The sequence below is a fragment of the Melanotaenia boesemani genome, chromosome 10 (assembly GCF_017639745.1).
Source record: "Melanotaenia boesemani isolate fMelBoe1 chromosome 10, fMelBoe1.pri, whole genome shotgun sequence".
In the NCBI taxonomy this organism is placed as follows: domain Eukaryota; kingdom Metazoa; phylum Chordata; class Actinopteri; order Atheriniformes; family Melanotaeniidae; genus Melanotaenia; species Melanotaenia boesemani.
The window spans coordinates 1,595,832-1,621,804 of NC_055691.1; the positions used below are offsets into that span (position 1 = coordinate 1,595,832).

The 25,973-nt window shown below is 40.0% G+C and overlaps 2 protein-coding genes across 6 annotated transcripts in view; one reads left to right on the forward strand and one right to left on the reverse strand.

Annotated features, from left to right (window-relative positions):
• immp2l (inner mitochondrial membrane peptidase subunit 2) overlaps positions 1-24,755 on the forward strand; it is a 55,743-nt gene extending 30,988 nt beyond the window's left edge. For 2 of the 5 annotated variants that reach the window (XM_041996309.1, XM_041996308.1), the window contains exons 4-6: positions 14,333-14,398; positions 18,703-18,805; positions 23,599-24,755. In XM_041996309.1, the coding sequence (XP_041852243.1) occupies positions 14,333-14,398; positions 18,703-18,805; positions 23,599-23,721 (292 nt within the window). In that variant the 3' untranslated portion in view covers positions 23,722-24,755. The remainder of the gene's footprint in view (positions 1-14,332; positions 14,399-18,702; positions 18,806-23,598) is intronic. The other 3 variants (XR_006011793.1, XR_006011791.1, XR_006011792.1) reach the window with 3 other exon arrangements.
• Positions 648-10,874, reverse strand: lrrn3a (leucine rich repeat neuronal 3a). The gene is made up of 2 exons (XM_041996302.1): positions 10,668-10,874; positions 648-3,643 (listed from the first exon to the last, which is right to left on the reverse strand). The coding sequence occupies exon 2, from the start codon at positions 3,285-3,287 to the stop codon at positions 1,233-1,235; it is 2,055 nt and encodes a 684-aa protein (XP_041852236.1). The 5' UTR covers positions 3,288-3,643; positions 10,668-10,874; the 3' UTR covers positions 648-1,232.
• Positions 24,756-25,973: the final 1,218 nt, after the last annotated feature.

Genomic DNA, 25,973 nt, shown 5'->3' on the forward strand with positions numbered 1-25,973 from the left:
ATTAAGATACTACCAATAAAACAGCTCAAGCTCTGACTGTTACTTTCTATTTACTTTAAAGTGTCAAAGCAGGGGTGTCAAACATGTAGCCCGGGGGCCAAAGCTGGCCTTCCAGAGGATCCAATCTGGCCCACTGGATAAATTCAGTAAATATGAAAATAGCATACAAGATATGAACTTTAATATTTGAATACAAGTAACTGTAATTCCTAATTAGCCCATTTCAGATTTGATTTTTCTTTCTTTTTGTTTAAATCGAAAACATTTCCAAGGCACGGAGATAAGTTGTTGTATCTTTTTTATATACCAGGGATTAAATTTCTGGTGATTTCATAGATCCATTGTGACCTGGAAGTTGTGATTAATGTGCAAATGTGTAAATATATAAATAAAATATCATCAAAATTTATTTTACATATTTATATGTAAACATATGTAAAATAAATAAATATTTTATTAGAAAAAGCATGCAATGAAAATATAAAGTAACATATATGAAGTTTTTAAAAAGATTAAAATTTATTTAAGAAAATGGATCTGAAGGGATCTGAAGGGAGCCCCACATGACCCACATTTCCATAGTTGTGTGATTCAGATGAAGATGAGACTAACTGGCATTTTGTCCACACTTAAGAAGAGACTATAGTATTTATAAGACACCACACGGTTTTAATGAAAAATGTATTTGTTCATAAAAATGTTTACATTATACTCAGTTTTTTAGCTAACAAGTTGTTTTAACTTGGTGTTATAAGATATGTTTGCTCTGCACAATTTAATTTAACAGCAGATACAGAAGCTCTTTTTTGTTCTTTAGACAGAATACTTTCTGCTTTATTAATGACCAGTAGCCACCTACCTACTATTATATTTAATATATCTGCTTTGTGACGCTAGACAGTTAGACTTAATCCAGGTCCTCAGGACCCACTGCCCCGCATGCTTTAGAGGCAACCCTACTTTAAAACACCTGAATGAAATGAATGGCAGGGCAGGGGGTCCTAAGGACCTGGATTGAGAAACACTGCACTAGTACAAAGTTTGAGATACACAAAGGTCATTTTAACTGTGTATGAATTTTCCTGTGATGCCATTCAGCCGAGTTCTGGTACAAACATTGTGTAATGAAACCATATCATCCAGTGTCTTCCGTTTTTCCCACAGTACAGTACAGTTACATACAGGGTTGGTTATTATCTGAGTCCTCTGCTAAGTCTGTCAGTTTCTCCCACCTACATCCCATCCTTGTCAACTTGAAGGCGACTGGAGGAGAAAGAGGAATGAGGGATGGGAATAAGTGATGCTTCAGCTGGATTAGCTGTCAGTTTCCTGTAAAACACCTGGTTGCATGGAGACATACAGATAATAGAGCAAGCCACAGAAAGTAGGATAATAAACACAGCACAGGTTGCCATCACCAGACTTGTCCAGTTCTGGGTTTTCTGCCTTGGGACAGCTGTCTGTTTGGTGGTCACGTTGACACAGTCCTGGCTGTACCCAGGCTGTGGTACGGTGACTCTAACACACACCTGGTAGCAGGTAGATGGCTGCAGCTGCTGGATGTGGTACTGTTTTACATCAGCAGGAAGCCTGGCTCTAAACGGTACCATGAGACGATGATTTTCTGTTAAAACAGACCACTTTAGGAGGGTTAACAGAGCACCTGAACTTTCCCAGGAAACCATAACAGAATGAGAGTGAACAGATGTGATGTGGACCTGTAGAGGTTTTCTGGAAGGTATGGAAGTATTTCTGTCTACAAAAACTAAAACAGACTTCAGATCTGCTCCAACAAGGTTCTGGGCCACACAGATATATGTGCCAGCTTCCTGCTCTGTGATATCGTAGATGCCCAGACTTCCCTCAGGGTGCAGGTAATACTTACCAGACACCCTGCCAGGCGGCACTCTGTCACCAGACGGGGTCACCCAGTAGATTTCTGGCTCTGGCTCTCCAAATGTGCGACAATGCAACAACACTGAGCTCCATTTCTGGACTTTAACCTGATCTGGAAGGCTCCTACCTGAGATCAATGGAAAACAGGTCTCTGCCATCTCCCTGAAGTGGACCTGTTTGACATACTGGCCTTTATACTCCAGAGGTTCCTCACAGAGCAGTGAATCCGGCTCCATGAAACGAACAGCACTCTTGTTCATGTTGACCCAACGGATAACACAGTCGCATCGAATCGGATTGCTGTGCAGGCTCACCTCTCGTAGGTTTGACAGGGACTCCACAGTCCTGTAGTGGAGCGCGCTCAGAGCATTGCTGTTCAGCATCAGAGTCTCCAGCCTGGGCAGCTTGTGGAAGGCCTGCGGGTTGATGTAGGACAGCACAGGGTTGTTAGTGGCCTCAATTTTCGTCAGCTCTGGCAGATTGTTCATGGCCAAACTGTCGATAGATACAAGGTCAGGCATGTTGTTGATGCCAAGCTCCTTAATGTGCATCATGTCCTTAAAGTCACCACTCTGGATTGTCTCAATAGGATTTTTGTTTAAATCCAAAAATCTTAGGTTCCTGACTCTTGTTAGTGCCAGGTGAGGCACTCTTTTCAGCAGGTTGTCAAAAAAAGAAATGCTTTCCAAGTTCTCAAGTCCAACCAGACTATTATCAGGTATCTCTGTCAAATTCATCCTTGCAAGCACAAGGCTTCTGAGGTTAACCAGAGGTTTAAAGTTCATGTCCGACAGATAGAGGACGGGGTTTTCTCCCAGCATCAGTATTTCCAGGTTGGGGATAGGCTGGAACCACTGACTGTTGATGCTTGTCAGTCGATTGGAGTTGAGATGGAGCCTCAACAGTCTGCTGACGCCCCGGAAAGCCCCGGAGCTGATGGAGGAGATGAGGTTGTGGTTGATGTAGAACTCCTGGAGATTTGGTAGAGAGGCCAGGCAGCTGTTAGGAAGCACCTGGACCCAGTTTTCCTCCATGTGGAGTGACAGCAGCTGGGGGAGAGACCCCAGACAAACATCACTCACTGAAGAAATGTTGTTCTGAGACAAGTCAATCTCAGAGATGTTGGCCAAGCTATCTAAAGTTTTCTCCACACTAACAATGTTGTTTGTCTGCAGTAGCAGTACCTGTGTTTCTGAGGGGAGTCCCTCCGGTAGCACGGAGAGGCCCAGGTCATTACAGTCCACTGTGGCAGCCTCACTGTAAATTGAACTGGGAGAGAACCATGGTCGTATCTCACATCGGCACATTGCAGGGCAATAAGAAACCCCCTCAAGCGCCAGAAGAAGAGACAGCTCAGCCAGCAGACAAGCCACAACCACTGTCTCCTGCATTTTGGCCTGTCTTCCTTTTAGCCAGTAATTGGCCCTTATGGAGTCAACCGTTAGCGGTGCTAACTTCACAAATAAGACCTCATTTGTTCCTGCAGCAGGACAAAGTGGATTTCTGCTGACGTGTGGTCCCTGAAACTGTTGTTGCAGCAGCTATTGGCAAAGAGAGAGGAGCTTTCTGTTCAGTCTGTGCCAGGTTGTCATGCTCGCTGAGATATGTCAAGGTCGATGTATCCTTCAGGGAGCAGTACTACATAGCCAAGGGGAGGTTGAGGGATGCTGTTCCTGTGGCTGGGGACAGATCAGTCTGCCGTCCATCATGATTATCCTCCGTTCCTGTCACTGCTGTCACTTTTCATCTGGGGAGAGAGGACAGATAAAAGGCCAACGTGAGATAGAGAGGTATATTGATTCTTGGTAAAATTAAGACTAACTCAGCCTTATTTAATTTTATTGCTCTCCTCCCAGCATCTGAGTTATGGGTTAAGATTAACCTATCATTAATCATATAGAACATTTGACTGGTTCAAATCCCAAGATGATTTTCTCATGGATGAAGGACAAGTCAACACACAGTTGAAGGATCTTTACACACTGATCAACAACATGCTCACAACAACATGCTAACAGTTTTACAACCTGAAAGGATGGCGGAGCAACCACACCTTGTTGTCTAAGCAAGTCTTTGGTCCTCTGCTGGGTCTCTTCAACCGCTTTCTGCATTATTTATAATAATTATTTATATCATTGTTTTCTTTTGTGGGTAACCTTTGGTGCAGAAGCTGAATTTTCAGCAGTGACGGAGGTGGTCTGTGAAGACTGAAGCAGCTTCATGTAAATTTCTGCATGTGTATGGAAGCTATTACATCACATTATTCCCCCTGTCCAGTATCTTTGGCTTTCATACTATTTAATATTATATTATTCATATTATAGTTCATATTATCTGTGAGTGTTATGTATTAGATCAGGTAATGTTTCGATCAGAGATCAGGGGTGTCACCCTCACTTTAGTTCTGGTTCCACATTCAATGTGATCTCCAGGGGGTCAGACCAGCAAAATATTAGTATAATAACTTATAAATAATGAAAACTCCACATTTTGCCCCTTGTTTTAGTACAAAAAAGTACAAGTACATTATCAAGATGTTTACATTTAATAAATTATCTTTGTAGAAAACATTATGAACAACCTGAAATAGTGAAAAATAAGTGCAGTTAATATACATACATGTGTGTATATATATATATATATATATATATACACAGACAGAAAAAAAACATTAAAATTACAAGCAGATATGTAATAAAAACTTTTCCTCATTCGAATAAGTGGCTCTCCAGATGACTTATCCCTCTCGTGTGTTGTTCCTTGACACATACAGGCCACCTAAATACTACGTTTTTTGATGACTTTGCTCAACTGCTATTAATAATCAGTGTTGACTTTGACCGTGTAGTTATTGTTGGGGATCATTCATGCTGATAACCCGAAGGACAAAGAGACCAAAGAATTGTGTTCTTGATAACTCTGGTCTGCCTAACCGTGTGAAAGAAAAAACGCACAACAGAGGACCCTGTCTGGATCTGGTCATCTCTAAAGGCCTGAATGTTTCCAGGTTGTGGTGGTGGATGTTGCTCTGTCTGATCATTCCTGTGTTTTCTTTGAGATGCTGTTATTGAGGTTATCAAGGTAAATTGGTGAAAATCCCACTGAAATGTTTCTACCAGCTTTCTCTCCATCACCCCTCCCCCGGCCTTCAGTTGATGAGCTTGTGGGTCATTTCAATGGTAAAATTACAGCATTATTGATGTCATTGATCCCACTGAGGTGGAAGTGATCGCTGCCAAAAAGAGAGCTCCATGGAAAAATGCCACGCTGGTAAGAGCTGGAAAACCAGAATGTGGAAACGCTGAACGCAGGTGGTGGAAAACAAAGCTGCAGGTTCACTATGAGATCTTTAAAGAGAGGCTGAGGATTTCTAATCTGGAGCTGAGAAAAACAGACCATCTTTCTTTCTGACATCATTGCTAAGAACAGCAATAAAACTCGAGCCTTGTTCGTTACTGTTGACAGGCTAACTGATCCTCCTGGGTCAGTAACCCAGAACTTCTATCCAACCGGGCCTGAAAGGAGTTTGCTTCTTTCTTTACTGACAAAATTCAGAAAACCAGCCAGTCAGTGCTTCCATGCCAGTGGCAGGACACGCTAGTGTGTTCATTCAGAGACATGAACACCATGACACACTTTTTCAATCAGTCCTAAAAACTGGAGGAGATCCTTGGCCATCTAAAAACCTCCACTTGCTGGCCTTAGACAGGGTTTGAGTTTTGGGGGAGCTAAGGGGATCTTGTCTAAATGTCCCCTAAAGACATTCAGCTGATACTAAAAATAGTTCACTTTCAGGTTACATTTAGTTTTTCAAAAAGGTTCCTGATGTGTCTCAAAAAGAATAGCAATAATTTCTCAGCTTTGTATTTGATTTATTTATTTATTTTAATTAATTAAATCCTCCAAATGTGATCCGTTCTGGTTCCTTCAGCACCGCAGACAGCAGTGTTGTTTGTCTGTAGCGTGCTGTGAGCGTCCACATAAAAAAAGCTTTAATGCTTTCTTTTATGGTTGTTTAAAGAACTTTCCATCCCTGTGTCTGATTAAACAGGCTGCATACAGTAGCAGCAGAGGGTTTTTTTGTAGTAACCATATTTTTGACCGCGCTATGTGCACTAATACATATGCTTGTGCACATGATATGCAAAGTCACGGTGCACGCTCAACGAAGGCCCCCAAAAACTCCGGTGTAATTCGAGCCCTGGCCTTACGTATCTACAGTTTGTAAATACATCTCTGCTTTCAGGTGTCTTCTCACAGACCCTAAAAACAGCTGTCATCAAGCCACTACTGGAAAAAAAGGAAAACCTGGACTCGTCATGATGGATAGTGAAGAGAGAACACAGTGTAATGTGTGTCTCAAAATATCAGCATCTGACAGTATGAAGCCAAACAAGTTACAACCCCACTTTGGGAAAGTCTCATCCTGAACACAAAGAAAACCTATTGATTACTTTAGAAATACACTACTCAACAGTCATAAATAGCAGAGTTGTTTTACTAAAGCAGCATCTGTCTCATCAAAAGATCAACTCACCTGAAGTAGTTTTTAGTTTCCCGGTTCAGACGCCTCACACTACAGCAGAGGAACCGATCGTTCCCTCTGCTACTGGCATGGTTTTAACTGTAGTCAACGAAGCAGCAGCCAGTAAACTAAAGACTATTTTGTGGTACATTTCTCTGTACGTTTTTTTGTAAGCATTTGGGTGCATGTGAGAGTGGGATCGAGGAGGCTTGACATTATTTTTGTCGATGAAAAGGGAGGCCTTGCAGAAAAAGTTTGGGAACCTTCTTCAGACACAGAGAGACTTGTTATACTTTCTTTATTATCCTATCTTTATATGACACTGTATTGGTTTCTTTTTATTGGTTTCTTTTATATTTATCTGAACCTATTTCCCACCTCAACCCAGAATCACACAAATGGTTTTCTGCCTCATTAGGACCCTTTTTTTGACCCCATGCAGACTGCTGGTCCTGATGAGGTTACTGGTTATATAAAAAAGGTTCCTAATGAGGAAACATAAACAGGGACATGCTGAAGACTTTTGTTTAGAGGACACATGGTCTAAAACAGAAATACTACAGAATGATAAAATTACTCATTTATTTATTTTAAGTTGCTGTTTGAAGTTGATGGGAAGCAATTTTTACATAAACTCAGCATCCACTTTACCAGGTACACCTGTCCAACTTCCTGTTAACATAAACACCGTATCCAACCAGCCAATTACAATTACTGACTTGCCTGCTGGTGAAAAAAAAAGAAAATGTCACGATGCTCTACATCGGTGCATCTGATTGGCCTGCCGGATACTGGCACCCATCCACAGACTAAACGTTTTATTCTTATCAGTCAGCAATAACAGGTGATGCTGATTGGTCAGTAGCCTAATTGAGATTTTTTTAAGTTAATACAAGGAAAGCACTACAGGATGATAAAACTTTGATATTTTCAAAGCCTCCGCCAGCAGCAGCATGCAGTCAGCAGCAGCAGGAAGTGAGCTGAGTGGTTAATGAATGTGTGATACAGGTGAGACGGCAGGTGACGAGCTGCAGATTTATTTCTAAACATGATGATCACCAGCTGAGATTCTTCATGACCTTTTTTATGCAGCAGTAACAATGACCCTGGTACTACTTACTGTCAACACTTGCTTCTGTTGCTGCAGTGCTGTTATATTTCCCATCAGTCAAATATAATAGTTTTTCCAGCCTTGGATATACATGATATACACGATAAATTCCAAGCAGTTATTGGATGGAATGTTCACCAAGCTGGATTAACTGGAAAACGAAGCAGGAGAACAAACATTTTAATTGAGAGGAGGGGGAGAGAATTGGAGTAAAAGAGAGAAAAAGAGGCTTTCAAAAGACTTGGGCCTTGATGGCACAAATATGGACATTAAGCGTGGCCAGAGAATAGGTACCTCCTTAATTCTTCGTATTAAAGACAAATTCTTTCTTCTGCCAAGAAATGAAAGGGCACCTACATTAAAGAAGATTTCTCGGAAGCTGTGCAGCTGCAGAGGAAAGCGCTGTGGCCGAAGTTGAAAGTTGCCAGAGAGAAAGGTGATAGAGCCAACTTGACGTATGAAAAGCTGGTTATCACCCACAAGGCGGAACAAAGTCAGTCACTGGCCTAATGAGCTTTAACGATCACATTCCAGTTTTTCTACAGAGTGACATTACAAGTTCTGACATTGAAGTAATTTGGCTAGAGAATCACCCTACATACTGTAAGCTCGTTTAATAGGTTGTTGTTACAGGCCGCCCAGTTCTAATATTGAATATCTGGGTAAACTATGTGAAAATGTAGATCTAGTGTGGAATGAAAGTAAGGATATTTTTCTTCTTGGTGACAAGAATATTGACTGGTTTTGGTATGTAAGAGGCTTAAGGCCTATTTATGCTCGATGCAGAAGACCGGTACGCAGATGGACGGACAGTTTTGGTCCGTTTTCAGGGAGCTTAGCTATCCGCCGCTTGACACAGAAAACAGAGCAATATCATCGGAATTCATGGGGGTAGTGATGAGCAAAATGGCTGACATGCAACTAGTAAAAGAAACAAACCAGAAGAGGAGGATCAGGAAATGGGACTGTGTGTGAGAGAGATAATAATGGGTGCGTTGTTTTTTGTTTTCTATTGCTATATTACTTATTTTGCTGTGTGAAGGCTTGTTTTACTTTAATTTGCATGAATTATTTTTATCTTGTAAAGCGCTTTGTGTTGTCTTTGACAGGAATGAGCAAAACGTTAAGTAATACCAAAGTTGGTGGAGTGCAGACAACCACCGCGGTGCTGCACTTCGTATAAAAAGGGAAATTTTCGGTGAATTTTGAACAGATTTGGGTGTGCATGCTGACAAAGTTTTATGAAATAAACATCAAGTGTGTTTTTTTTTCCATTTTCTTCAAACTAGTCTGAAAGAAAACATGTTAAGGCAGAAAAAAACTAAAATCTCAAAATTGACCAGGTGATGAAAAAACAGGGTTTTTGCTTGCCATGTCCCGCCTTAATGAAAATCCTGCAGATAATATGTTCTACGTCATTTTTAAATTTACCAAATTAAAACCATCAGCCAAATGGGCCCTCTGGAGGGCCAGTTAGTCACCTGGTGACACCTGTGGTTTTAATTTCTCCAGATTTATGGCAAATGGTAAATGCCTGTATTTATATAGCGCTTTACTGTACCTGGAATAACACTCAAAGCTCTTTACATCATCACATTCACACACACATTCACACACTGATGGCGGAAGCCAGTCACAGTGATATATTACTGTGACTGGCTTCAATATTGTGATGACAACATTGTCAGGCGTATAATACGGCGTCTGTACTAAACCAAGCCGTGTCATGTGATGGGAACCATGACCACTTAAGCTCTGTGTTGCCGTGTGATGGTGCAGCTTTCTAACTTCTAACTGGAACCATTACATGGTGAGTGTAAAGCAGGTGTGTAACAAGTGGCTGCAGAATAAAAGTGAATGGAATGGGGACAATAATGGGAAGGTTGAGGACTTCTGTGGTCTAAGAGGAGCAGTTGCTGATGTCATCATGTCACAACCATGGACGTGTAACTACTGAACAGTCATTTGTGTTTTTATCGTCTTCATAACCGAAGCTCAGAATCCCAGATTCTGGTTTTGCTGCATATAGACATTACAAAGCAGATTATTTGTGCAGCATTAAGAAAATCTGTATTTCTTTTTACTTGATCATTGTTTAGCTGCAGCTCAAATGTGCTGAATTTCACTACAAGCACAGATGTTATTTATGAGTATAAAGACTGGAGGTAAGAGGTAAGATTAGGTTAGATTAGGTGAGTAGTGTGTGTAAATGTCTGTTTTACTGTGGAAGTGGATCACCCTACAGCCAATCCTGTGCCCTGAACGGCTAAACTCTAACTACACCTGGAAGCTGTGCTGAGCTTTTCCTGATTCCTGTTTAAGCATCACACACCAGTTAAAATCATCTATTGACACCAGTATAAATCTTCTATCCACACCAGTTAACCTCTTGACGAGGCCTCTTTAATCTACCTCCTGTCTGAAATGACACCCAAAACAAATGAACTGCAAGGGCTGTATGTATAATCTTGGTCTCAAAAGAAAGCTGAGACAGGCGTGATTACTACTAGAGTGCCAGAATAAAGTTATGTTTTACTGTGTTTGAGTAAATTCACCTGGAAAACAGTAGAAAATGTAAATGTTTATATCTACCTAAAATAAAAGCCAGAGGATAGCAGCCCAATTCATCTAGGAATTAGTAAAATAGTCATAGGAATGAGTTTAGTAGTCGTAGGAATTAGTAAAGTAGACCTCTACCTTTGTAATGATGCAGGTGGCTTAGTTTTTCGGGGGTTCTTGTCAAAGTGATTTCAGTTTGAATCTTCTCTGCTTTTTCAGAAAGTTGAAAAAAAAAAAAAAAAATCAGACCCCTGCATGGGCTGATCTTGTTGCACAGTCTGCCTTTGACTTCAGTAGGTGAACCTGTGGAGTGACATAAACACTGCTCCACATTCCTCTCTCACCAGGCTGCTCAATTCTGAACAAACAAGCTAGCAGATCCAGAAAGAGACACTTTTAGATTCACCAGGTGAGGACTGAAGAATTGGACTAGCAGCATCCTCGGGCCGGTTTAAAACCTGCGACAAAAATCCAAAGCCCTGTTTTTTATTCCTCTCATCTGTCTGAGTCGCCACAGCACTGAAGGACTGCTGCAGTCTAACCAAACATACAGTTAATGAAGCAATCAACACTCACCATGAACATCCCACGTAGCTTCCAGCAGATTTCCACCAGCAGGTATTCCTGGCATGGCTGCAGCGTGTGTGTTTTATTTACGACACGCAGCGCTGCATGTTAACGTCCTGTTTTCCACCAGAATCTCCAGGAACAAATGACTTCTCTCCTCTGCTCTCAGCAGCAACAGTGAGATGGGAAGAGAGACAGAAAGAGAGGTGGAATATAAAAGAGGGAGAGGGGTGAGAGACCTTAAGAGTGAGTGAACCTTCTTCTTCTGTTGAAGAGGAGATCACCCGTCACTCTGCACACACACAGTATGAATACACACTAATGCACACGTTGATACGCTGCAGCTCCCATGGGATCAGCCAGTCAGTGTTCAGCTCTGTGGCTCTGGTGAATCTCATTGGCTTTTCAAGCTGTCAATCAGCCATGATCGCCTGTATCCCCACGGTAACGGATGGGAGGAGGTGATGGAGGGGGGAATTGGGGAAGAAAAAAGAGGTAAACTGGATGAATTAAAAAAGAGGATATGATCTGATGAACTGTTAAACAGAAGAAAAGCAGAAGAGGATACAGATGAGGAGGACTGGTGCCTTTATGGAAACTGAATAATGACGAAGACATTATGAAAGTCAAAAAGCTCCATGTGTCTCAGAGCTCTGGGATGGATAAGGTGTACCCAGAAGAGCTGAAAGTACACAGCCTCTTCGCTGAGATGGCAACTCAGCATAATTTTAATCCAACCCAGCTTTATTTATAAACCACTTTAAAACAACAGCATTGTACCAACTGCTGTGCATAAAATTAGAATAAAAGCCACAAATAAAATGAACAGCAGACATAAGACATGAAATACAGATAGAATTAGTTTGAAAAAATTTTTTTTGCACACCCTAGAAGGCAGCAGTCCTAACATGCAGCATACCAAAATGGGGGAGATATTCTGATAAAAGGCATCCAAATCAAACAGTTCAAACCCAAACCAATTATTTGAGGATGTGGCGTAAAAGTAACACCGGACTTTATTCTTTACCTCATCTAACGAGATACAGCAGCTCAAATCGTAGCAGCAGCAACTTCCAGCTGCTCTTCCTGCAGCTGCCACAACCAGCCGCGAGTCTCCACAGCTTTCCAGAGCTGCTGACAGGCAGCTAACAGCGCTAACGGCTCCAGATGTAGAGAGATTACTTCCAGGCGACTGAGCAGATATTGATATGGCATAAGTCTTCGCAAAGATTTACGGTGTTCTGCAACTTCTTCCTCTTCAGTTTGTTTTGAAAATGTGCTCCTGTTCTTTTCTATGTGTTGTGTTGTCAAAAAAATCAATTCTCAGATACTAATCAATTCTAAAATTTAATATCTAGTTGGATGTTAATTAGCACAGGGTATCAATACCTAAATGCCACTTTGGCTGTTTACAATTCTCGCAGATTATCCCGCAGGCCCCTCCCCCATCCAGAAGCACTCACAAGAGGCTCGTGTTCGAGCTGCAGGAACACCCGTAGACGTCGTCTTCCCCGTAGACGTCGTCTTCCCCGTAGACGTCGTCTTCCCGTAGACGTCTTCCCTGTAGACAACGTCTTCCCCGTAGACGTCTTCCCTGTAGACAACGTCTTCCCGTAGACGTCTTCCCTGTAGACAACGTCTTCCCCATAGACGTCGTCTTCCCCGTAGACGTCGTCTTCCCGTAGACATCTTCCCTGTAGACAACGTCTTCCCCGTTGACGTCTTCCCTGTAGACAACGTCTTCCCCGTAGACGTCGTCTTCCCCGTTGACGTCTTCCCTGTAGAGAACATCTTCCGCGTAGACGTCGTCTTCCCTGTAGACGTCGTCTTCCCCGTAGACGTCTTCCCTGTAGAGAACGTCTTCCCCGTAGACGTCTTCCCCGTAGATGTCTTCCCGTAGACGTCGTCTTCCCGTAGGCGTCTTCCCTGTAGAGAACGTCTTCCCCATAGACGTCTTCCGCGTAGACGTCGTCTTCCCCGTAGACATCATCTTCCCCGTAGACGCCTTCCCTGTAGAGAACGTCTTCCCCGTAGACGTCTTCCACGTAGATGTCTTCCCGTAGACGTCGTCTTCCCGTAGGCGTCTTCCCTGTAGACAACGTCTTCCCCGTAGACGTCTTCCCCATAGACTTCGTCTTCTGCTCCATACCCAGCCTGAAAATGATTTGCACAAAGCTGCTACTGGATGATCAAACCCTGGTTTACAGTCAGATATTAAAGCCTTTTAATGTGGGCTGTTTACAAAAACATTTTAAAAGCTCATCTTTTTAATGTTTTTTAATTAATGTAGTTTAAAAGTAGATAGTCTTAACTAGTTTTTTTCGTTATATTTGCTTGATCTCGTATCAAGCGTGAAGAAAAAGACATTTATATAAATAAATACACTAACTAGTGGCTGAAATGCTTTTTCAGTTTTTATTTTTTGCACCACAGTGAGCAAACTGCCTGACAACACTGTTAGACTATATGAAGACTATCTCTGCACAAACTAATGGAGCTTTAAAATTATGCATTTATTTTAAGCTGTTAATGTATTTTCTTATACTTATTAGTGTATTTTTGTTGTATTGCTTATATTGTGTTGTTATTTTTGTAGTCTTCTGACTTTGATTACAGGAACAATAATTTTTTCCCCCTCTATAGCATCGAAAATAGTATTGCGTATCTAGTATCTCGATATAGATACTAAGAATAATGCTTGATACTCGATACTATTTTCAATACTCTGAAGTCTGCTTAACGTTTGTGAGATGAGACAACCTTCCTAGCCAACAAGAATTTCCCATAACAGCAACGTAGGACACTGAGTCACTTAAACCTCTGAATTTACTAAGTTTACATATTATAGAACATTTTAGTGCACGTTAACACCACCGAGGAATAATGTTTAAAAAAAAAACTGTCTGACGCTATGTTGTTTTCCAGCCGATAGACACTTCAGTAACCCCTTAAAAACCCACGAATACAAAATATTAAAGAATTTTAATGCCATTGTTCAACAAAGATGTTTTAATTTTCTTGGTTTTATCATGTTTCTAAAGTATTTTTATTTAAAAAAAGAAAAAAAATGGTTCCTTCGAGGTCTCGCAACCGTCTTGTGCGCAATGAATTCTGGGAGAAAAGAGGTTGTGTATGGATGCATCACCAGCAGCCTTCGTTGGAGGCCAAACGAAGTACGGATTTGTGGGGTGGATTTGGAGGCTCCTTCTAAATAGGACAGTGCTTGGCGCACCACAATGACACATGTAGCTGACGAATCTGCACTTCGAAGTGCGTAGACCCTGAATTGGGACACAGCTTAAGACATGTGACGCAGTGGGTCCTGGTGACTTGGATTGAGAAACACTGCTTCAGTGTGTCTCTGAGCACGAGAACAGCTGTTAAAGGAGTATATTATCCTCCTGCTAGGGTCAGTCATCGTAAACCTCACTCCAGGGGTCCTACACCAGGGGCTGAGACAGTTCCCAGATCATTACTGGTTATATAAGGAATTATGCTAAACACCAGGTCATTATGTTTGTCGACCTGTGTGTTCATGTTCGTGTGTTAATAAAACACTGCAGTCATCCAGATGAAATGACTTCCAACAAAGACAATGGCTGTGTCTTTGTTGGGTTTCATGTCTGTTGCCTTTTCTCTGTTCATATTTATATCCATTTGTATTGTTTCTTCAGGTCCCCCAGAAATCCCAAACAGAAGATCATCAAACGTGTTATTGGCCTGGAGGGTGACTTCATTCGGTAGGAAGTGACATTATTCTTATAACAGAAATATTAACATATCTGTAGATTGATGTTTTTTAAGAAAAAAAACAGTCAGCAGGTTCGGCCTATAGCAGCAGAACTAAAGAGATGGAAAAAGGTCTCCAAGCCAGAACTACTGTAAGATTTATCAGAAAGGAAAGTCTGAAGCCTGATCTTAAAAGTAGAGAGTAAGGGTGTGTATCTCTCCCTCACACACGATTCAATACACATACATGGTCCATAAGTCGATACATAAAAAGCTTCGGCTAACTCTGTGACAATACGATACAGTGCAATAAGTTTAGTATAAATTAGGGCTGCTCCATTATGGCAAAAATGAGAATCACGATTATTTTGATTAAAATTGAAATCTGGATTATTTAACACAATTATTCATTATTCACTTTAATAATGTGAATGTATATCTTTCTGTCTACCTACGTACCTACACACACACACACACACACATATATGTATATATAGGCAGCCAGTGTTACATTTTGTCTGTGATGTTGTCTGTAGTAATACAGACTAGTTTCTTTCCACCAGGTCCCAGTAACTATTGTTTGTCTCAGACCAGCAGCTATGTACTGCCTAGTGTGATTTGGAAAATATGAGTCTGGAGACATTTCGTTTTGCTAATGAAATGTAGCGTGAGATTTATATCCGGCTTTATGGTGCAGCTTGACCACGTAGCGGTGGCTAACCACGTCCTTCACAACACCCTCACGACACTCATCATCCAGGGCAGTAGAGACTCTCCACTAACATGGAGACGAGATGGCAGTGATGCCGTTTTTCCAACGTGTTGTTGAGTTTCTTAAATCCCGGGTTGTTCACTGTGTTAACTGAGTGCTGGTCTTTGGCGACAAAACGAAGTTATGCGCTGCAGTGCCAGTGGCGCTCGATTTGCAACTGAAAACAGCACAAGAGGAAACTGCGAAGGGCAAAAAATAATCGGATCATTTAATTTTTATGATCGTTATAAACCCAGATCGTAATTGAGATTAAAATTTGATTAATCGCCCAGCCCTAGTATAAATTTGGCATTTATATTTATAAATAAAAGTGCATGTTTTAACAGCATAATGCTTTTTTTTCACTTGAGCTTTTAACTTCAAGCAACAAAACACAATCTTCAAATGACATCTTCAAACATAAAAAATTGGCATTTTTTTGGCCTTTTAAACAGTTTTGTTCGTTGTGGTGAAAAAAGGAACTTGTGTGCCACCTGAAATTATTCACCCAATGCTTGCAATGTTGTGAAAAATAAAGTTAGGTTTATGTTTAGCACATACATACAAACAAAAACCTCAAAAATCCAAACAACAGTACTTCTACTCCAAATTCTTTTTCAGGAAGATTAACTGGTCAACATGGTCTCTTCTAATGTCACCTGCACTACTCAAGACACTTTCAGATGGTACACTAGTGGAGGGTATGCACAAAGAAGTCTTAAGGCCCATTTATGCTTGACGCAGAAGATGGATAGGCAGACTGACAGACCTGCGTCAGTTATGCTTGTAATTTTGTCTGTTTTCAGGGAACTTCGCTATCCCTCGCTTGACACAGAAGATGGAGTAATACCACCAAAAATTGCTGAGCAGAATAGCTGACATGTGACCAGCAAAAGAAACAAACCAGAGAAGAAGAGGAGGGTCAGGGAGGGAACAAAAAGCAGAAGAAGACTGAAGATGAGGACAGCAATTGTAGAAATTTCACAAGCTTTTGCAGAAAGGATTTGCGAGTGTTAGGGCACGCTGGGCATCCTAAACAACTTCATTACTGCTGCCAAATGGTGTCTGAAACTGACGTTGGCTCACAGGAATGAACTCTGACAAGGACTGCCCACTAGTGGAGGAACTGACTTAACAACCACGGCAACGCAAAACACGCATGGAAGTATGAGTACAGCGACGTCACTATTTGCACATGTAAGGGAGCATAAATGGGCCTTTAGCCAGTGCAGACAGTCTTGGCAGATCCAGCTGGTCTCTCCTCCAGCGTAAGACGTTGCCATCCAAAGGCAAAGGATTATGGTTTCTGAATTTCCAGACTTCATCTTTTGCAAGGTCCCTTGAGGACTTGAGTGGCGACTTTGTTTCTATCATGTCATTGAACATCTGGTACAAAGCCTTCATCTTCTTGGGGAAGGGTCATCGTCTAAATAAGAAAATGGAAAACAAATACGTTACTTGTAGAAACAGACACCTAAAACAAAATCTCTATAAATTAAGAAAAAGAAAAGAAATAACACATCTTGCTACATGTAAATTCCACTTGAGTAATGGCATTAAAATTGTCACCAGTACAGTACCAGCTCTTTCTTTTTCCTTTTTCTTTTGATTTTAATGTTTAATTATGATTCTTGGATTCTGTAAAGCACTTTCAACCACCCAGTCGTTGAATTGTGCTATAAAAATAAACTTGCCTTACCTAAAATTGTTTATCTGTAAGATTAATTATGAGCTTTATTTATAAAACAATATTCTCATCACAAAATAAATTAAACTATTACTATTAAAACATGTCACGTGCTTGCTTACACCACCCTAAAAACACACCTGCAGTTGGCTCATCTTTGTTTTGAGGATTATCTTCAGCTGGCATTGGGTTTCTTTCTCAAATTCCCTGTCTCTGCCCTCAGTGTCACTGTTACTACACATGTGTTAATACTCAGACATAAATCCACTGTTAGAAATTCTATTAGTGTTTGTGTTTTTGTATGCATGTGTTTGAGAGAACATGGACTGACCACAACAGAGGTAGGCAAAAGTGATAAGGTGTGGAATAAATCCAAAAATAGCAACTTACCATCTTGTGTAAGGTTAACGCCTCAGTTAAGGTATGTCCAGTCTCTGATTTGTCTTCATTCATGAAGGACAGGACTGAAGAGTGTGTCTGATGATAGCCCAGTTACAAAGCTATTACTGAGCTCTTAGTCACGACAACTATTTTCACCATTTAAAAAAATAAAACGAAAAACCGTAACACACACTAAACACACATTCACTTTCAATAGAATTTTTCTTACTTTTTATTGAAGTCTTCCAAGAACGTGGCCTTCATTTCTGTAATGATGTGAAGGTCAACAGGACTAAAGGGCTTTTTCTCTGGGAACAGACCACAGGAGCTGCAGGCAAATTTTCATTTAAAAGGTCACTGCGGCTACAACCTCTGATTATAAATCAGGACAAGCCTATAACAGTCCAGAGTGGTGATGAAGAGCTTTGGGTTATGATTGAATGAAGCAGCTACAGGAGAGGAGGAGCACTGCCCCCCTTTGGTGCAGTTGGACTCGGTGTGTTTTCATCTCATATTCTTTCTGACCAATGATCTGGTGGTTTATGTGACCAGCAGGGATGATTTAGCACAGGGTTGTCAGCATACAGGCTGGGGGCCAAAACCAGTGCAATGTATGTCCAGTCTGGCCTGCAGGGTGAATTTGGTAAATATGAAAGTAACATAGAAGATATTAACTATAATTATTTAATAAAAGTAACTATAATTCCTTATTTGTCCACATGAGGTTTCATTTTTTATGTTTAATTCTGAAACATTTTTCAAGGCAGGGGTGTAACGTCTTCTATTTTTCACACCTTTATTATCTGGCTTCAGTTTTTATTAGGAGGTGGGTCAGTTCAGGTGTTCAGGATTACTACACACATGTGCAAAATGTACATACATGTACATTTAAAACTTAATTAAAAAGTAACTCGGATCATAATGTGTAATACTGGATACTTTAGTTCCAGATACCTGGAAGTAAATGTTTGGTGGTTTTCTAGAGCCACTGTGATCTGGACAAAATGTGTAAATATATAAGTGTATAAATATGTAAAATAAGTATGTAAATTAATCAAATAAATCCCCAAAAAAATATCTGATTTATAAAAATTTTTAATGTTAAATGTATTCAATAAATTCTTAAACAATAAATTTATAATATATTAAAAAAATAAATATTACATTAAAATATTATATTACAATAAACAAATTTTGTTGAAACTTCACCAATATTTCTCATGTTTTCTAAAATGATAAAAGTTCATTAAATATAATCAAATCAAATCAAAGATTATTTATAAAGCGGTTTTTATGCTGAAGGCAACACAAAGAGCTTTACAAGATAAAACAAAAACAATTCATGCATATTAAAATAAGCCTTCACACACCAAAAATAGATAACATAGCCATTAAAAAAACACTCATTATAGTCTCTCCACACACGCACACACATGCATACACACACAGACTAACTTATCTCTGTAAACTCAACACTCCTCTGACCATCTGTTCAGGACTCTGGGCTACAAGAACCGCTATGTTCGAGTCCCTGATGGCCACTTCTGGATTGAGGGGGATCATCATGGACACAGTCTGGACAGTAACAGCTTCGGACCGGTATGGACCCATCACACTGCTGTTACATGATATTTGTGTCTAAAATTATAAGGTTGTAAAGGTTTAGAAAAGATGAGCTTAAAAATTATCACTATATGTTTGAAAGGAGCATCATGACACTACTGATTTAATCTGATGAATCTATGATGAAAATGGACCAGAAATATTAAAACAAGTCACAATGTACAGGTGCTCGTCATAAAATTAGAATATCATGAAAAAAGTTGATTTATTTCAGTAATTCCATTCAAAAAGTGAAACTTGTATAATGTAGATATTCATTACTCACAGACTGACATATTTCAAATTTTCAAATTTGATGATTATAACTGACAACTTGGGAAAATCCCACATTAAGTATCTCAGAAAATTAGAATATTGTGGAAAGGTTCAATATTGAAGACACCTGGTGCCTCACTCTAATCAGATAATTAGCTCAAAACAGCTGCAAAGGCCTTTAAATGGTCTCAGTCTCGTTCTGTTGGCTACACAATCATGAGAAAGACTGCTGACCTGACAGTTGTCCAAAAGACGACCATTGACACCTTGTACAAGGAGGGAAGACACAAAGGGTTGTTGCTAAAGAGGCTGGATGTTCACAGCTGCTCCAGTGGACTGAGATCTGGGGCCTCATTTATAAAGCAGGCATATGGTCAAAAACTGGTATACACAATTTATAAAGACAGAACTTGGCGGGAGAATGTCCCTACCTCCCCGACTATGCCGTACACACATAATCTGGAGAAACGGGAAACAACAGCAACATCAACGCAGAGCCGTGTTCCCACTAAGCAGACTAAGCGACCGCTTAGGGCCCCGCACCAGCAGGGGGCCCCCTGCCGAAGAAGGTTGTTTCAGTGAGTGGTTTATGGGCTTCGTTATGAAGAGGAATTATCCATCTGGGGCAGAAAAAAAAGAAGGCTGACGAAGCAGATGTGCAAGGACAAGGTCATTTCTTTTGCAATTACTTTTTCACATTTCCACTCTTCCTAATGTACACCTATTAATTTCCCCACTCTTCGTTATTACTTTATTACTTTTCCTTACCCTTTTCCCCCTCCACTGAATGAGAATACAAACAAGAGTCTCCTCCAAAACCAAAGGGGTTTTGTTGGACTACCTTTAGCTTTGATTAAAGCAACGTTCATGGTTGCATTGTTTCAATTAGCTTCTGCAATGTCACAAGATTTATTTCCATTCAGTGGTGCGGTAAGATCTTGTATTGATGATGGGAGAGTCCCACCACTGTGCAAAGCCTTCTCCAGCACATCCCATAGTTTCTCAGTGTGGTTCAGGTCTGGACTACTTGGAGGCCAATCCATGTTTGAAAATTATGTCTCATGTTCCCTGAACCACTCTTTCACAATTTGAGCCAGATGAATCCCGGCATTATCATGTTGGAATATGGCTGTGCCATCAGGGAAGATGGAATAACCTGCTCATTTAGTATATTCAGGTATCAGCTGACCTCATTCACTGGGCACATAATGTTGCTGAACCTAGACCTGAACCTAGACCTGAACCTAGACCTGACCAACTGCAGCAACCCAAGATCATAGCACCGCAGGAGGCAGGTGGATTTTACAAAACAAACTTACAAAACAAAAGACCATGAAGGCAACACTGTGGGACTAAACTTGGCATGAACCCTAAAGAACATGAAGACTAACAAGGCTAACAAACTAACAATCTACTAACAATGGACTGGCTGGGGATAAATTAAACCAAAGGGTATATATACATGTGAGATAAATGGAAACAGGTTGAGTAATGAGCCAAACCAAACCAGGTGCACTAATGACAAGAAGCACAAAGCAACACAAATCTTAACATGACAAGACCATAAAAAACCAAAAACACTGATCATGACATAAACAGCTGTTCAGTCTCGATCGCCTTGAATTCCTTTCATATTGCATGTGGGGAAATGTTTCACTATTAAACATAGCCATGAGTTCTTCTGGTGTTTTTCACCACCATTCATGATTTTTTTCTTCCTCAGAGATGATGGTTCCTCACTATCCTTCCAGTTTTTAATAGTACGTTGGACAGTTCTTAACTCACACACATTACACCAGTTTTAAAATCGCTGCATTGGCTCCCCGTGCGTTTCAGGATTGATTGATTTTAAGGTTCTTTTACTTGTTTATAAATGTCTTAATGGTCTTGGGCCTTCTTATTTATCTGACCTGCTTTTAGACTACAAACCCTCGCGGACCCTGAGGTCCTCTGGTACCGGCCTTTTGGTCATTCCTAAGGCGAGGACCAAAACACATGGCGAGGCCACGTTCCAATATTGTGGCCCTCGCCTGTGGAACGGCCTGCCAGGGGGCCTCGGGTCTGCAGAGACTGTAGATGCTTTTAAAAAGAGGCTCAAGACACATCTTTTTAGCTTAGCTTTTAATTGAACTTCTTAATCATTTAGTTATTTGACTAACAATATCATTAGTTTATTTATTCAGTTATTTTAATTAATTTATTTATCTATTTTGTTTATTTTTATCAGTCATTTGTATCTTGGTCTTAAATTGACTTTTTAATATATATTAATTTTCTTTTATTGTTCTTATTACGTTGATTTATTTATGCTCTTTTAAGTATCTTATACTGTGTTTTATTTTCAGCTTTTATCTTTTTTTTTTTTTTTTTTTTTTTTTTTTTTATCTTTTATCCTCTAGCTCCGGTGTTCCCTCATGGGGATCCTCCACATCGTGGGCTGTCTCTCCGGCCTGCAGGGTTGTCGCTGCGGGGGTCGACCTGGACGGGATGGCTGACGGGCCCTGCATTGCAGTCCTGTGGCTGTGGTGGGGGCCCTCGCCTGACCCGATCTTGGCGGCTCCTGTGGCGATGGCCTCTGTGGTTGCTGGCGGGGCGCTCATGGTGTGGATGGGTCCCCAAGGTACTGCTTCCTCACAGTGGTGTCAAGCCAATCGTCTTTTATCTTGTCTTTTAGATCTCTCTCTCAAACTTTGTTCTTAAACCGTTTCAGTTAAAGAGACAGGAACTAGAAGGAATACTTTTAATTCTATGAAAAGAAGAGTGGCATCATCTGTTTGTGCTGTGTGTTGCGCGCTTGGGTGTGTGTGTGTGTGTGTGTGTGAATGTGTGTGATTTCAAATGTAAAGTAGATAGCATTTGCATTATTCTACTCTTAGATTTTTAATATATGTTTTTACACTGTAAAGCACTTTGTATTGCATGACAATGTATGAAAAGGGCTATACAAATAAAGTTTGAATTTGAATTTAACTCAGTGTTCATGGTTTCTGCCATGTTTCCTCTGCTTAAAGCATACCAGTGACTTGACCTGACTTGACTTGATGTGTCTTCCCACATAGTTGTTTAAGGAATGAGAAGCTACTCATCACATCAGTTGAGTCAAATAACTTTGTGGACGCTGAAACACATTCATTACAGCAGTATTTGTGTTAAAAGAGCAGAGAAAGTTTAAAGATGATTTATTAGACAGGGATTTTAAAAAAATCATCCTCAGGCAGATTTTGACAGGAGCATGTTCAGGCTGATGAAGAAGGAAGCTCATGAAAGGCTTGGTGGATCCTGAGGTGGACTAGTCCGACAGAATTGGTCATAGTTTCATCTGGACAGAAAGATGTTGAACCAGATTGATCTATAAACCTGTTTGGAGCTGATATTTGTACTCTGATGTTATTCTCTGTCTGTAGTTGTTAAGGTTTCAGGGTAGAGGATGAGTGCATGTTTCTATAGAACTGCATACACACTACATAATCTGAATCATGAACTGAATAATTTTCTACATGTTTCATGAAGCCTGAGGTTCATACTCCTCCTCATCTCTTAACATTCCCATACTGACTCAGGCCCTCTGCCTGCTGTTTGCTCCTGTCAACCTGTATACATTTTCAGCAGAGAAAAAGGTGATTGATATGGATAGCACATTACAGGCCAGACAAGACGCCCAGGTTTCCTGCAAGACTAAATCTATCCAAGAAGTGAGAAAAATGCCATCCCATATAGACCAGCAGCTGTGCAAAGCTGGTCTGGTTTTTCAAATCAAACCAATCTTTTTTTATAAGAGGTATCCAAAGTGCTGCACAGGTAAAATAATAATACAAAGTAAAACATCAAACAACAATAAAAGGTTAATGTTTAAGTCTCCAGCCTGCAGTGACTGGACAAAGCCACAGTTCTGCTGGACAGTCCAGAGATCCGCGGCTACCACAACTCCCAGATATTAATAGAAAGATCACTCCTACCACACACGTACAGCTGGGACACGGAGGATAGTTCATCCTGAAAGAGTTCAGAGCTTACCTTACTCTGCATGTTATATTACAGTCTTATTCCTGATAATGGTCACAGTGGTCAGAGACTGGTCAGACTGGTCTAGCCCACCAAGTCCCAACAGAGCCAGTGAGTCCAAAACTGAGCTTCAAATTTACTAGAAACCTTGAAATCTTTCTAAGCTAGGTAGAGTTAATGAGCCAATCAGGCTACAGCATGATGACGCCATCAGCTGTTTCATCCTCCGCTTTAATCATGTTGATGTTTCGGCTCTTCGGCTGCAGAGGGCGAGTTCCGTCATCATGTCTTCTTTTGCAGCTGCAGTAAAGTCACAGATCGGTCCTGGTCAGAAACCAAGCTCATCTCTTCTTCTACTTTTTTCTACTTTCTACTACAATATCATTTATCTTGTTTTACTCCATGCAGAACTGTACAGATGACTGAGGGTTTACTTTATTCTCCAGTTGTTTGTCATGGTGGGACATCTGTAATGAGGACATGTTTGGACATGATGTCTCTTCTGTCCTCAGGTGTCCGTGGGGCTCCTTCATGGTCGGGCCTCTCACATCATCTGGCCGCCAAATCGTTGGCAGCGAATCAGACCATCCCTCCCTCTGAACCGAGGACCACTGGACTCTGAGGATGAGGGATGAGGAGACATAAAACCAGGCTGAGACACACGTTGGACCTCCTTCGGGTGTAAGATTCGTGAGAAGATCAGCTGATCAGGGATAATTATTTTGTTTGTGTTCCTTTTTCCTGAAGTCTAATCTTCAGATTTCGGTCATCTCACAAGCAAGTGGCATCTGTCAGCGTAAGCTGATTTTTTTATTTTTTTCATGTTTTTATTGTGTTTGTTTGCTTTTCTGGGCCCTACATTACTTTGTACTTTGGTAAAGTGTAAAAGTAAGGCTTCTGTTTTAAATTCAAGCTCTTATCTTGAATTAAAGTGTTGTCTTCAGTCTCATACGTTTCTGACTGATTGTCTCTGAACCTTTCTGTAACCACCAGTGGACATTTCTGGACATAATTTTCTAATGTCAGTCAGATCCAGATGTTAAAACTTGAACTTTTCCATGACTGCAGCCCACAAGTAGCAAACTCCTGTAAACAACTAAATGTAAATAAAACAACAGTGATTTGCATGTATATACCTGCTTCTATTTACAGTCAACAGTTTAGTGTATTCTGATATTAGCTGATCTTAAATCTGACAGAAAGGTGGAGATGGAGGGAACAAAAAGCTGGAAATGTAAGTGATGGTGAAAATAAAGCTGAATTATTAACATGATGGATGTAAAAATACAGCCTCAGAAGAAAAGATAGGAGGAGATTCAACCATTTCAAGCTAATGTTAGATAAACTTTAACTTTCCATCATTTCCAGGACAATACGTCATCAGAAGATTCTGGATGGATTTGTGTGACAAAGGAAGATGGCTGAATATCAGACGCCACGGCACTAAAAACGATGGTGAAAGTGATGCTTTGCTTTCTTTGTATTTCTGACTGGAAGCGAAACATCAGGTTCTCCTTTCAAATGAAGCAGCCGTCTGACATCAGCTGATGTTAAACTTTCACTGGAGAGTTTTTATCACAACGAGCATACGGTGAGAATAACCTGTAATTAGTGATGTTAACCATCCCTTTGATTTTGAGTACTGATTGTGGTTTTAAAAATGTTGCAATATGCAAAATAAATGTTATTATTGAGAAATTTGATGCTGGTTTAAAAGTTTCAGAGAAAATGGGAGGGAGAGTTATTAGAGTGTTTTATAATGGTTGTACCATTGAGAAATGACAGATGTTTCAAGTATTGGCCTATGATGGCACAACGTCATGATGAATAGTAAAAATGACTAATTTTACTATTTTTCTCTGACATTAGAGGATGCATGATTACATTGTGTTAAAAAATGTGGTTTTAATGGGAGTCAGTGGAACTTGTTTGTCCCACTATGACCTGAAAGGATAGTAAATCATTAATGTGACTCTGCCAAAAAAAAAACTAAAATTGCAGCTAAATCGATTGTTATTAATTTATTGTATATCTAAGATCTTTACATGAAGTCCCCAACCACCCAAAATATATTATATGGAAAAAAAACTCAATTTTTCTGTTTTTTTGTTTCATAAAAACAGTGGCTTTGTGTTAGAAAATGGGCATTTAAATGGTTAAAAATAATTCGAATGATTTCATATTTGGTATTTTTGATTAGGACTTAAGATGATTAAAACATCTGAGCAACAAAAACATATTATTCCGTAATTTTTTAATAGCAATTTTTAGGAGGGAACTTTACTTGCCCTCCACGAAAGGATAGTAAATTTGTCCCCAGCGACTTGTTGCGCTTTGAATGAAACTGAAACTGGAATATCAACGTTCGTTAAAAGAAACACTTTTTACAAAAAATCATACCATTTGGGGCAACACAACAAAAATGGTGGCCAAAAGTTGAGCGCAAAATTCCCCAAAAGGACAAAAAGAGTCCCCGATTACCTACAAGGGTTAAATGGATTTTAGTGGACTTCGATATTGTAAACTTAAGCTCCAGGAACGTCTAGAAAAATGCATTTAATTCCATTTCACTTCAAAACAGTTGATAAAGAAATAGAAAACATCCCTGGCCAAAACTGAACCGCCCTAAAGTTAGTGTCATTTAAAGTACTTAAAAACTTAAGTTTTTTAAGTGTATATATATATATATATATATATATATATATGTATATATGTATATGTATGTATATATATATATATATATGTATATATATATATATATATATGTATATGTATATGGAGATAGATAGATAGATAGATAGATAGATAGATAGATAGATAGATAGATAGATAGATAGATAGATAGATAGATAGATAGATAGATAGATAGATAGATAGATAGATAGAT